This window comes from Echiichthys vipera (assembly GCF_963691815.1).
Source record: "Echiichthys vipera genome assembly, chromosome: 9".
In the NCBI taxonomy this organism is placed as follows: Eukaryota; Metazoa; Chordata; class Actinopteri; order Perciformes; family Trachinidae; genus Echiichthys; species Echiichthys vipera.
Genome location: NC_139834.1, coordinates 27064755 through 27078479, shown reverse-complemented (window position 1 = coordinate 27078479; position 13725 = coordinate 27064755). Strand labels below are relative to the sequence as shown.

General features: G+C 41.8%; 1 protein-coding gene across 3 annotated transcripts; it reads left to right on the top strand.

Moving 5' to 3' along the window:
• Positions 1-9124: 9124 nt before the first annotated feature.
• On the top strand, positions 9125-13311 carry LOC310951729 (uncharacterized protein). 3 transcript variants are annotated; one of them, XM_083920114.1, is made up of 3 exons: positions 9125-10802; positions 11303-11360; positions 12306-13311. In XM_083920114.1, exon 1 carries the CDS (start codon positions 9505-9507, stop codon positions 10150-10152), a length of 648 nt encoding a protein of 215 aa, XP_083776240.1. In that variant the 5' UTR covers positions 9125-9504; the 3' UTR covers positions 10153-10802; positions 11303-11360; positions 12306-13311. The 3 variants fall into 3 exon arrangements, with proteins under 3 accessions (XP_083776240.1, XP_083776241.1, XP_083776239.1); XM_083920115.1 differs by lacking the exon at positions 11303-11360; XM_083920113.1 differs by having other exon boundaries at positions 9125-11360.
• The last annotated feature ends 414 nt before the right edge of the window (positions 13312-13725 follow it).

Genomic DNA, 13725 nt, shown 5'->3' with positions numbered 1-13725 from the left:
CTACAATGACAGGTAGGTAGTATACAGAGCAAACAAGGAAGTCAGCCGTCATAAAGCAGGTGTTCCGTAAATGTGTGCAGGACAGCATTCCTTTCCAAGAGGCCCTGTTGTCTGCGCTTCCAGAAATTCACACCACCATAGGGGTTGCTGTTGATAGTAAAGATAAGATACATGTGATAGTAGTCATGTGAACTCAGAGCTCATTTTGGAAATGAGAAAGAATGCCAAGTGTTATGACCCATATTTACTGAAAACCACAGAGCACAAATCTAACCCTAGGCTACTGCAAGTTGCCCATCTTGATCCAGTTTTGGTAATATTCTTGTTTTAGCTTTAGTTTTCTTCAGTAGACTTGAAAACTCCACAACCCTGCCCATCAACCGTATTAAACTAGTCATGGAACATACAAAATGCATGACTGTTTGTTGGTTTTATCCAACATCTACATGGTTTGGTTCATTGAATGCAAGTGTCTGCATGCGGTTGGTTGTACACTAAACAGAGGAGCCCGGTATCGTATATACAGTAAAATCACATGACCCGATGTCGCTTGTTGACTGTAAACACCCCAAGGGGAAACACTCATCGCTTCCTTCAGAGTTGTTATGTTCTAATAAAGAATCTTGAGGATGCATTCACAAGACTTATCCTTAGGTATGAAGGTCACCTAACAAGGAATGAAACCAAAAGCCTTTCAGCGAAAGTGAAGAGTGTTCTTTATAATTAGACACCCAGCCATTTGAAAGTGGTGGCTCCAGTTGTTTCCAAAATAAACATAAAATGCAGGCAGTGTCCTGTAAGTCCTTGTTTGACAAAAACCACATGATATATTGAAGCATAAACTTTAGTTCTTGAAATAGAAAGTCAACTCATTGACTGACCATATATTTGCAATGAAATGGGATTATCTGACATGCTTCAAAAACACCCTTATAAATGTCAGATATGTGCACACAGTATTTATAATAATGCACATGTCTTATTCCCATGTGCATTATTAAGTTAACAAAGTAATTTCATTTCTGGAGCTTTTGACTTTTTAACTAGGTCCTTATTAGCAGTAAAGTCTTGTAAAGTCTTGTTTTTTGTAGATACTTTGAGCTTTATTGTATGTTATAAACTGTGATATATGCATAAAGTTTATTATTATCATTGCTATCATTATAACCATTTTTATTATTACTATTATTATTATTATTATTATTATAAAAATAAAAATAATGTGGAATAAACTGGTGATGAATAGCTCCTTTTCATGTGTTCATGTTTATATTTATGTAGGCACTGTCGAATCAAGTCAAATTCCTTGTAATGAAAATTGCCTGGCAATAAACCTGATTCTGGGGTTAGATCACACACTATAAATCTGATGGGCAAAGTCTATAGATGCCAAAAGTATGTGTACACATGCATTGTAAAGGAAAACACATCTCATAACATAGAGCTGTGTGTGTCATGTTCACCACGTAATCACTAAAAGATGAAATGATTCCACTTGTGAGGCATAAGGTGTCATCTCTGGCTCCACCTGGTGTATTAAAGTGTCACATCAGTTCCACCACATAAACATCTCTCACCTGTAGTGGTAAATACAGTAGCTTTGGTTGCATGGCGAGTTTTTAGATCTTCAACTTTGAAATGCACCATTTAAATCACATCTCATTTATGGAGCTCACGGCAGACAGATAGATTGGATAATATTATACTATATGATATCATATTATCCGGTGGATTGCTTACTCTGGGTAGGGAATGAGTCCTTACCCCAAGTGAAGGAGTTCATGTACCTCGGGATCGACAATCGGAGCAGCGGGGGAGGTGTTGCAGTCGCTCTATTGCACCGTTGTGATGAAAAGGGAGCTGAGCCGGAAGGTAAAGCTCTCGATCTACCGGTCAATCTCCGTTCCTTCCCTCACCTATGGTCATGAAAGCTGGGTCATGACCAAAAGAACGAGGTCGCGGGTACAAGATAAATGGGTTTTCTCAGGAGGGGGGCTGGAGTCTCCCTTAGAGAAAGGGGGTGAAGTTCAGCCATCCGTGAGGAACTCGGAGTAGAGCCGCTGCTCCTTTGCGTTGAAAGGAGCCAGTTGAGGTGGTTCGGGCATCTAGTAAGGATGCCCCCTGGGCGCCTCCCTAGGGAGGTGTTCCAGGCACGTCCAGCTGGGAGGAGGCCTCGGGGGAAACCCAGGACTAGGTGGAGGAATTATATCTCCACACTGGCCTGGGAACGCCTCAGGATCCCCCAGTTAGAGCTGGTTAATGCGGCCCGGGAAAGGGAAGTTTGGGGTCTCCTGCTAAAGCTGCTGCCCCCGCGACCCGACCCCGGATAAGAGACTGAAGATGAGATGAGATGAGATATCATAATATATTATATTAAATTCAAATAGAGATAGATGGAGTGACAGATGGCCATGGCTCAGATCACAAGTATTTTAATCATTCATTTTGATCACAGCTACACACCTGTATAGTTTCAGGAGTGTGTCTTGCACGGTTGGGGTGCTATTACATTTGACAAAATGCTGCTTGGCTAAAAATAACCTATCTTGATATTGCCTGTTCAAGGAGTGACTCCCTGAGCCCTGCTCCATAGCATATAGATTAACATGCTGTGTTTGAACAGTCTGTAGTTGTAATGGGAATTCTTAATGGAGCTGTAATGGAGCATCGTTGTCTAGTAGGATTTGTCCAGATCTGTTGTTTTAAACTTTCAGTTGTAGGTTGGCCGTCGACTTGTCCTAGCATAGGACATTCAATCGTAGGCAGGTGAAAAGATACTCATATTCTACAGTACTGTTAGTTTATGATCTCCATAATGCATGGTTTTGTGTGGTAATTTTGTGTGGTTTTAATTAAACTTTTTGCAAATTCTGTCCACAGTGGTCTCTTTTGTAAAGTACAGCTGCTGGGTGATGGTTACTGAAAGTTACATATTTCATGACAGCCCAGTTCTCACAAACTCAAAACCTGATCATCGACATTCTTTTCTGTGTGAATAGACGTTTACTGTAAATATGTGCAGGCCTGCCTTCCTGCCATGTCAAAATATGTTCTCATCAATTAGAATATGCTTCGTAGAAGTGAAAGAACATTTTCTTTTCTTTTTTTTACTTGAGCTGAGGGTTCACGTGACCAGATGATGTGTTAAGAGTCAAGGCAGTTGGAGTGTTATCGTTGATCATAGTTAAGGAATGTTACTTGTTACAGAATGCTGATGTTCCAGTTTTTTTTATTATTCAATGAGTTTGTGTTTCGGCTAGAAGTCATCTGTAGTACTATATAGTAGTGAGGGGCTACTGGTAGATGAGGGGGGAAGGGGGGAGCAGAGGTTGATGAAGACACGAGAGGCGACCGTATCATTTTACCAACCCATGCAGTTTAGGTAAAACCATGCCTACTTCTGTATGACGAAAGCCCGATCTTCATCCGAGGGGGCCTGTGTTGTACTGAAGTGCGTTCCCTGTCTAATAGTGTTGCCCTTTTTAAACAATAGGTGCTTTCCTCCGTGGTTAGGGCGAGGGCATAAGATTAGGTTCAGGTTAAGGTAGGGCAAACACATCTCGATGGGGCAACATTGTTTGACACAAGACGGCAAAGTTTGCTGACCGCTGCTGTCGGGAGTAGAGCTTTACGTCTCCTGCTGGAGATCCGACTGCAGTTCCAAGGTGACCTTCCTATGCTGTGCCATCAGTCGAAGCTCCGGCAAGAGATGGAAAGCTCTGCACCTGACAACAGTGGCTCGCTGCTCCAGTCAGGAGCAGAGCTGTTTGGCCAGTCCCCTCTGATGAGTCGACAGCCCCTTGTAGATGCAGGACCTGGGGCTCATCCCCTGCTTCCTGGGAGCCAAAACCAATACACTGCTGCTGGAGGCAGAGTTTCAGTTTGACTGATTTGGCTTTAAACCTCACTTTGAATCAGAAACTAACCTGAAATACAGTGGTGGAATCATATATACAAACAGTACATCCACAGTATGTGGTGGAATTGGCACAATAGCTAGCTAGCTGGCAACTAGCCCGCCACTCCACTGTGTAAAGTCTTCCGTTATATGAAAGCGAGCATGGGTTGGAAAAAACAATAGACGCAACCACCTTGTTCAAAACAACAATGGCACCTGCTAAAGAGGTTAGCTTAGATGTTGCAATTGCATCAGTTTTATCAGAACTGGAGAGTTTTTCTTCATTGAGAGAAGAGAACGGCACTGAAGGTGTTCTCACTTGCCTCTCTGTGCTTCCATAGCTAAAGACTTCACTGGCTACAGTTGCTAACTTTGTCTATTTAGCTCTAGGCATGCAGCGTAGCTTGTTTTTCAGTGCTTCTGATAACTTACTGAATCTGCACAAAAATGCTCCATGGAGCTGAGGGGAACAGCAGGGTTGGGTGATAATGATGATGAACATTTAGAACCATGCCGACAGTGTTTACCACAGATTCTTTAGGTATAGGCTATGTAGTCGTTAATATGAAAAATTGACTAACCAATTACTAATAACTGAAGAAAAAAAGGAAATATGCACAATATACAGTATATATTTCTGCCCCTTTGAAAAAAAACATACTGTATTCCAACACTTACTGTCTAATCCACCCCAAGCACTCATATGGTTAACACTAGTATCGTTTAATACTAGATTGTGGATTTTAGTCTACCAATCTATCAAAATTTTTCAAATGGAATACAAGCATAGCTGTTTTATGAAAAGGAGTGTTGCTCATATAAAATGACAACATTTTACCAGGTACTGTACCTAACATCCTTTAACTGGCTTTCTTATACAGCGTGGATCCTCTTTAGTTGTGTGTCCGTGTGAATTCATGCCACATTGTAAATGAATTTTCAAGCATGTGTGTGTGCCCTCTGTGTGTATATATAACACACATGTGATAACATTCTCCCATTTCTCTTAGTGGAAATATTTATGCTAAGTCCTCATTTGAGCATGCAGTTCAAACAGACAGGGTCTGGTGTTCTTTCCCCTTTTTCCAAACGCAGTCAGCCTCCGGGGGGCCTTCCCAGACAAGACCAAGCATTGTGAGCTTGGCCCCCTCCCCTATTCCCTGCCCCAATATATGTGTTTATATCAAGACCTGATATCCATTTTCCTCCACTCACTCCTTTAGCCCAGAGGTATTTATTTTTTGCAAGAAAGAAATAGTTTCAAGGTAGCTGAGATATGTAAATAATTGTGATCTGTCACAGGTGTCCCATCGCCCACAAAGAGGACGCACAGGCTGATAATGGTTAAAAAGAAGGAGATGAAAGGGAAAGACTAAGTTTGGAGTCCGTGCTCAGCAGTATTTCATTTCCACAACTACTCGGAACATTGCATGAGAACAGGATTGTTACTTTAACTCAGACTCTCTGATGTAAATATTTCTAGTCATTCAACACCAGACTGATTGTGTTAATATTAATCTCATTAAAGTGTGTTTTTTCATCTAAAGTTTGAGAAACACTTACTCACATACTCTTTTCAAAACTTCTAAGGCTCCAAAATTGTTTAAGCTGCATTAAAGGCCCTGTGTGAAACGTTTCACATGTATTAAACATCTTTCATTGCCAATGGGTAAAGGGGTTTTTGAAGACCTTCACCAACGCACACGGTTGTCTATAACGACTTGTGGACTGACTTTTAGGTTTAAGGTTTAAGAACCAATTTTCCAGGACAGTCCAAAGGATGTGATGTTGGTCGTGCTTCCGAGTCCCTAGCTTTACTGCAGCTTACCTACAGCCAACAGTGAGAGCTAAATGGAGTCTGCTAATATCAACAAATTTCACAGGCGTTTCAACACTAAACAGCAGAAAAATGGTGAACATAGGTGAGCACCTAGCAGCTGAGAGACATGGAACAGTGTGTGGAAAAGGAGAGTGTAGACTGGACTACATTCGTAAGGCCTGAGACACGTCTAAAGTCAAAAGGGAATGAGATTGAACACAAAGTTCATATATCAGGTACGATTATTGTTTTAGCTATTGAGGTTTTTAGCAGACAGTAAATATCATTTGCTCTTTAAACATTGAGTTGTGTTGTTAAAGTGAAATTCCCGCTTAATATTATCCCAGGGTCTTTTTCCGCAAATACACAACAAACAAGCCATCAAGACATTTTTTTCCTGTGTAACAACTATTAATGGAGATATCCCGTTGAACAGTTGCTGACAGCCGAATGCGGCTAAAACACTAGTTAGCTCGGGGCAGCATGGTGAACGCATTAAAACAGCTTTTTTAACCACTAATACTGCTTATGATAACGCCAAACCTCTGCAGTAGCATGATAAGAGTCCCTACACATTAACCGAAGCAGCAACAACGTAGCTAGTGAACCTGGAGTTTATTAAAAGAGTGTTTTGAAAGACTTAACTATTGGCCCCGGTAGCAGCTCCTCTCATAGTAAAGTCCATTTAAGTCAATTACCAAATGCAATCCAAAAGGAAGGAACCCATTGATGCTTCAGGTAATATACAGGGACTCCTATCATGCTACTGTATATGTTTGGTGTTATCTTGAGCAGTATTAATGGTTAAAAAAGTGTTCACCGTGCCATCAGTGTTAGCCACATTCGGCTGTTAGTGACTGTGCGGGATATCTCCGTTAATAGTGGTTACACGAAAAACATTGTCTCGATGGCTTATGGCTTGATGAGTGTATTTACCGAAAATGACCCTGGGATGATTTTACGCCAGAATTTGACTTTAATATGCTAATTGGCTAACTAGTGTCTTCAGCCATCCTGACAGTCTTCTGGTTTCCCTTTTTGAATGACAGATGACCGCCGCCTGCTGGTATAGGGAGTTATTTCCTCTCATTGAGGTGCAGAACGTACTTGTTAGTTAGTAGTGGGCTGTAGTCTTTGCGATGAGTTCCATTACAAATTTTTTGCGAGATATAGACCACGTCAGGCATGTAACAGTCAGCCTTCATCGCCACTAGTTCTTTTATGTTGCCTCGGTTGATCTGGGCCTTAATACGTTTCCCAGCTACATAGCTCTGTATGTGCCAACCTTAGAGGGATAACCTTATCTTTCCAGCAGCAGGATGCATCTTCAAAGGTTTGCTTGTAGTTTCATAGTTGTCTGCAGTCTGCTCACACAGAACGGTAACACACTTTAAATCAAATGTTTTCAACACTGTGCCAAGTTTTTCAGTAATTTCATTCAGCTGCTCTCCTCTTTGTTGTGCAAGCTATATGCTATGTTCACTGCTCTGACCTGCCATTGGCTAGGGCAACAGATGTTACATACATCCAGCAACTTTAACCACTAAGTCATGGTGCCAAGAGGAACAACAAGGGGAAAATTCCCTGGAGCAGCAGATAGTTCATGCTATGGGTTTGTCACCAGTCTCAAACACATCAGCAACTTACAATAACACACGGTGAGTCCAGGAGGAGGCAAGGCAAAGTGTGATATAACTAAATGGTCCTGTTAACTGCTACCATTCACCAGTTCATTTCACAAGTTTTACAATCGTTGGTACTTTTAAAGGTGATTTAGGTCCAAAAACATGTTGCCTGGTCTGTTTGTTTTATCTGAACTCTCCATGCAGCCTTTCTGAAGTGCCACAAAGTGATAAATGCACATATCTATTTAACTAAAAGCTGACCTCTCTTGTGGTGGCCACACTCTCTTTAACCAACCACACACAGCTGCATCCAGTGTTGCGGCATCAGAGATCTGTGCGTTTGTAACATAAGCAAAGACAGCCCTGTGATAGGAACATATAATAAGTTGAAATTGGGATAGGACTGCAACTTCAGTGAATTACAGGCACATCTAAGCACTGTGTGGAGGCTTGTCCTCGTTGGATTTGTACAGAGTATAGAAAAAGAGGGAGATAAAGAAGACAAAAAAAGCATACACCACTATGGTGAGCAGTAGTGTGCACAAGAGAAATGGTATCATCCACGGTCAGACAATAGAGGGTTGTCTTCTTGTTGTGGACTTGAGTCATCTCCGCGTTGACTCAGTGGAGAGACTTTCCAGTTCTGTGTCCAAACTTTGCCTGTACAAAATCACTTTTAATCAACTGTTTTATCAGAGAGAAGCATCTTGTCTCTGAAACGCAAAAACCCAAACAATAGCCTCTTCTCTTGTGGAGGTGTGGCCCAGAAGTTTGGACAGCAAAGTCCATGTTGGACTTGAACCGAGGCTTTTTCTAGATGTAGCTCAGTGGATGAAAGTTACAAATGGTCCCACAGGCATTCCTCTGATCCACAGAACTCATTCTTTCCTTAATGCTGTGATTAGACCTCAGTGCTGCAGTGCTGACTGAATGCCAGCTCCTCCCTCCAGGTCGCTGATGAACAACAGCCAAGTCACTGGCAGTGAAATAAAACACATTGTCTCCGTTGTTTCACAAACATGAAGTACCCTCTGTTAATAAGACGTATAACATTTTTAGCAAATGTGTCCAATCATTTGGCTGTTTTGTGCAGTCATAGAACACCAACAATGACTTTTGTTTTGGTTATTTGCCTAATGATGATGTCTGATTGGAGGCTATAGTTTATGTTATGGTAGATGGATTGTATGACCCTAATTATTTTTATTTACATGAAAGTATTGTACACATTATTTTCTGTTTCTCTTCAATCTATAATGATGACAGGCTTGACTATAGAAAAAGCAAATTTCACCGTAAAGCAGGCAGAAGTACATGACACACCAGAGACAAACTGAAACAAAGACATTTGCGTAGCCTCTTTTACAGTTTTCTTTCTCCTCTCTCAACTACATTGAAAGCAACCGATGATGGTGCTGAGTTGTGGAGAGTGGAGACGGGGGGGACAGAGAGCCAGGCAGCGAGAGGGGGATGGTAGCGACTTGCTTTGGAGGAAATCTGGAACCTATAAACTTGGGCAACTTCTATGACAAGTAGCAAACGTCACAGCGGTTCAATTTGGTTGGCTGTGCTACACACCTTTGTCTCCGCCTTGTCCCTTTGATAGGACCAATCGCTTAAGATTCATTCTTCCTGTTGTCTTAAGCTCAGCTGTCCAAAAAAAGTCCTTTGGACCAATCAGTGTCTCAGATGGGTGGGCAGCTCAAAGTTTCATGGTTCCCTCCCTTTAAAAAGTCAGATTCAGGTTGCTGTTGACTCACATGCAGCTACAGGAGCGGGACATGAGAGCAGTCCAGTTTGCCGATGCAGTGTACACACACAGAGACTGGGAAGGGATCATTGACGGGTTTCCACGTGTATGGATGAAGAAGCACTGTGACAATCCAAAGCTGAGTGATGATTACTTACCCATTTTGGCTCGGCATGTTCGGATTTGACAAAGTATAAAGCTGATAACTATTGGAGAAGAAGAACAACACAGCAGAAGGCCGGAGAAACACACAACGTAACAGGGGGAGTTCCTGAATACGAACAGGACAGAGGAAACCTGCGTGAAGGAAGCAGAGGAAGAGTGGAGTGAGATATTTTGAAGAAAAGAGAAAAGCGCTGGAGATATTCAGAGGAGTGAAGGATAGAGAAGAAGAAGAAAAACGTGGCCAAGCATGAGAGAGGAGGAGCAGTCTAATGATGACCACCCTGAGGGAGGGGTGGTTTCCAGTGAGGAGAACATAGGAAGACCACCTTCTAACGCCTGTCCTGTTGTTGTACCGACACCGGGGGTCACCAGGCGTAAACGGCAGACGGGCTCACATACGGAGGATCACATTACAACAGTAACTCCCACTACATCAGCACACGATGGCAAGGTCAAACCAGGGGACGACATCCAGATCTACACCCTGACTGCCCCCAAAAAACACAAGGGGAGTCCCCAACATCGGCCGCCATCCTCAGGTTCGTCCATCTCTCCTGGCCCCGGTACTAGCCCTGGAGATCTCTCAGGCCTTGAGGATCCACACGGCCAGCGGGTGATCGCAAACATCCGAGAGCGCCAGCGGACGCAATCACTGAACGACGCCTTTGCTTCGTTGCGTAAAATAATCCCAACGCTCCCATCTGACAAACTGAGCAAGATCCAGACTCTTAAATTGGCGTCGCGCTACATTGACTTTCTGTACCAGGTACTGCAGAATGATGAGATGGACACTAAGCTGGCTGGATGCAACTACCTGGCCCACGAGAAACTGAGCTATGCCTTCTCTGTCTGGAGGATGGAGGGGGCCTGGTCGACCATGTCTGCTGGTCACTAGCCCTGCCTGAAGGCGAGGTTTTTCTTCATACCTAAAATATTTCATGAATTATACATGACGCGGAAATATTCTTACTTGACACGAAGCGGAGGAGACACCTGAACTGTCTGCTCACCAGTGGACTATTTATTGCCTCAACCTAGATCATCGGTTTCCCTCAGTAATGATGGAAAGACTGGCACTTGAGTAGAGCATTTGGATAGAGCTGATTTTTAAGCCACCATCCCCTCTAACATGAAGGTTTCATAACAGATGGATTCTTGTAATCCTATTGTTTTGTGTGCCAAACGCAGCTCTTACTGCTCAAGTGTGCCAAGAAAACCATCACAACCAGGACATTGTGCCCAGTGTACGATTCCCAACTTTCTAAAGGAATTGTTTTTATGACATTTGTACTCTGTTTACATAGATCTCAATGGAGGACAGGACAGGTGACAGACAAAAAACAACTAACATCAGTCAACACTCATTAAATCCAACAACCTGAAGGTTGACTCCACATGTCAGCAGAGTTAATTCTGCTAGAGTCCTCTGACCCCTTGGTTTTCTCGGTTTCATCCTCATCATCACCCCTGATTTTATCAACCTTACTGCCATCAGTATCATCACCTTCATCATCATCATCATCATCATCATCATCATCATCATAGGTATGGATACTTTGAGACACATTTGAACTTCATTTCATGTTTTTATTTAACTTAATTTCTGCCTCGGGTCATCAAGTGTGTAAAGTTTTGCGTAATATAAAAGGAGCAACAACTATAGAATGCAGATGAGGGATTGAAGGAAAATCAGAACTGCAAAGACAAGATTGGATGTTTCAAAAGAGATTGGACCTTTTGACTTTTCCGTATACTTTCGATTCCTTCTTTTCTAAGACATATCGTGAATCCCTGACCACCTCTGAACCCAAGCGACAGTGGAAAAAGATCGTCCTGACTTTAGTTCCTCTTCTTTATACCCAAACCAAGCCCCTTTGTTTCTTCTTGTGCCAAAAAAAACTCCTCTTGAAATTCTTTCCTCTCATTCTGGCCCAAATTTGCTTGCGTTGCACGAAGCCGTGATGCAGCTACAGCGAGCTGACGAGGAGGCGTAATGAAAACAAACAGTCTCTAAAAGCCATGAATCATGTGTGTCACCATCAAAGGGGAGGCTGATGTGGTTCCCTGCTGGGCTCCCATAAACCACTGGAAGTGATGGAGGAGGTGAGAGCTGATTTACACACACAAATGTGCACACATGCATAGGTGTAACCGTGCAAACTATAAACTATAGACATGCAAAGAAGCGACAAAAAAGTCAATTTTGTAGAATTATACCATTGATTCTTGTACTGACTTTAGAACTAATAACCAATCAAATGAACATCACATGAAGGGTTTAGCTTTATTTCATATAATCAGCCAAACTCCAAAGAGATAAGGGTTGACACTCTGTTTGTATTCAATACAAATATATAACAAACCGTTTCTTTCTGTATTGCCAATATACAAGAAGCCCAGCAGCCTATCATTAGTATGTCCCAGGGAGGTAGCTAATGTTTCCAGCTCCTATGAAGTCTTGTACTGAGCCCGCAGTCAGCAGTGTGGTCTCAGAGGACTAACCTTCACTGACATGTTAGTTGACTTGACATTTGAAAAGAATTCTGCTTTGGGCCAAAAGACAGAAGCAGCCCATTCATTTTGTTTATTAAGTAAGAGTGACTAGCCTTGAGATGAATTTGAATGCACATTCATTTCACGCGGCATTGTGTGACAGCTACTGATTGGTTTCAGATCTTTTTTTTTTTTTTTTTTGGAAACAGTGGCCCAAAGTGCATTTGCTAACCCCCCATATAAATGAATACTGAACCTCAGTTTGCATTTATTTGTATTATTATATTTAATTCAAGTGTTCTGAATTGGTATATTTTATTATTATTTATTTTAGCTTGTTATGAATACAAATGTGTATTTCTGTTATTTTACGATGATGTCTTCCTTTTGTGGCACCTTGGAAATATTAAATGACATCTTGTAATGGTCAGTGCCCGACGTTTTTGTTCTTTAGGAGCAGTTCACATCCAATGATGAATTTGTCAGATGTATCCAGGTGTAACCTGAATATCTGTCGTTACCACAGTAACATGTCTGTCTTTTTTTTCTTCCCAGCTGCTGAATAAAGTGACCGTGGTCTTCCCCGTACATCTCTGCTCCGTGCTACTATTACTGCAATTCTAATCCTTTGGACTTTAATGCAAAGGGAACTTTTTCGTTAACTCACTTTGGAGAAATGGACTGTTTAAGAATATTAAAAGGCATCTTGAGCAGGATGCAGACTGACATGGGGAAAGAGGACATTTCTGGACCGACTAAACAAACACAAATGTTTCCGTTTATTGAGAATACAGAAAAATACAGGAATTGACAATACAGGTAACACACACTGCTGTATTTAGAGCATGTGCCCCTCAATAATGTCATAGACACAATGCCTCTGGTAGAGTTGAGGGCAGTATGCAACCTCAAAAGCAGCAGTTTCAATCTGCCATAAACCGGAAAGAAAAAAACGATTTTGAGGTTGCACTTGGTCTAATACAGCCGCAAATTAGAGCGAGAATATTAGGTGAACAGAATTCTAGTCCGTCAACTACAACAGAGTATTAGGGTCACTGTTAATAATAATCTGAGATTTTGAGAATTAAGTCAGAATAGGTTGCTTCAAGTCATGATATTAGATTTTTATATTTTGAATTGTCACCTGTGTTTTTTCTCACATAAATAAAAACACTTTCAGCGTAAACTGGTGCGTAGAATTCCACCCGGATGCAGGAAATTTGTGTGACGCTCAAATTTTTCAGAGGGTGAACCCTCAGACCCTCTCTGAATATGTGTCCCTCACCCCAATGTTAAAAGAGAATATGTGCCCTCGCTCTTTTTCCCGAGGTATTATTCTGAGGAAACCTATATAAATGCTTTCACTGTAGGAAATTGAATCTGCAGTCAAAGCAAGACTTCAATCAGGTCAGTGGCCGGTGTGTTTGTGTCTTGTGCACAGTTAACAGACGGGGCGAGGCTTTGTTTTTAGGTGCGTACTTGAAATATATACAGTGGGGTGCTTAATAAAAAAACGAATGACACTGATACAGTATGCCTGTTCTTGACTATCACAAGCAGATGGATGTCTACAGAATTAGATGTGGTGATACATACAGCACATGAATCAGTAATTGTCTGAAAAATAAAAACTCTCTTTAAACTATTCATGAGATTCTTGTCGTTTTTGGTAAAAGTGCATGATGAACGGTGCAAAGATTTATACTGGCACCACACCCTCTTTGTCTCCTGTCTCTCTTGTTAAACTGCCTCTCTTGTTTTCCCCTTCCTTCCTCCTTCCCCCGTTTTTTTTTTTTTTTTTTTTTAATGAGGTCTGTGTGCCTTTGCCTGGTCAGTCAGGAACAGTTAATTCCTCCAAAAAGAACACGTTAATGTGCAATTAAGGGCTCTGGGAATATTTATAGCCTGTTCGGGCCCAAATTCTAAGTTGTAGTTTGATCTTTTTCAGCGCATTACAGTGGCCTGCGAGTTTACT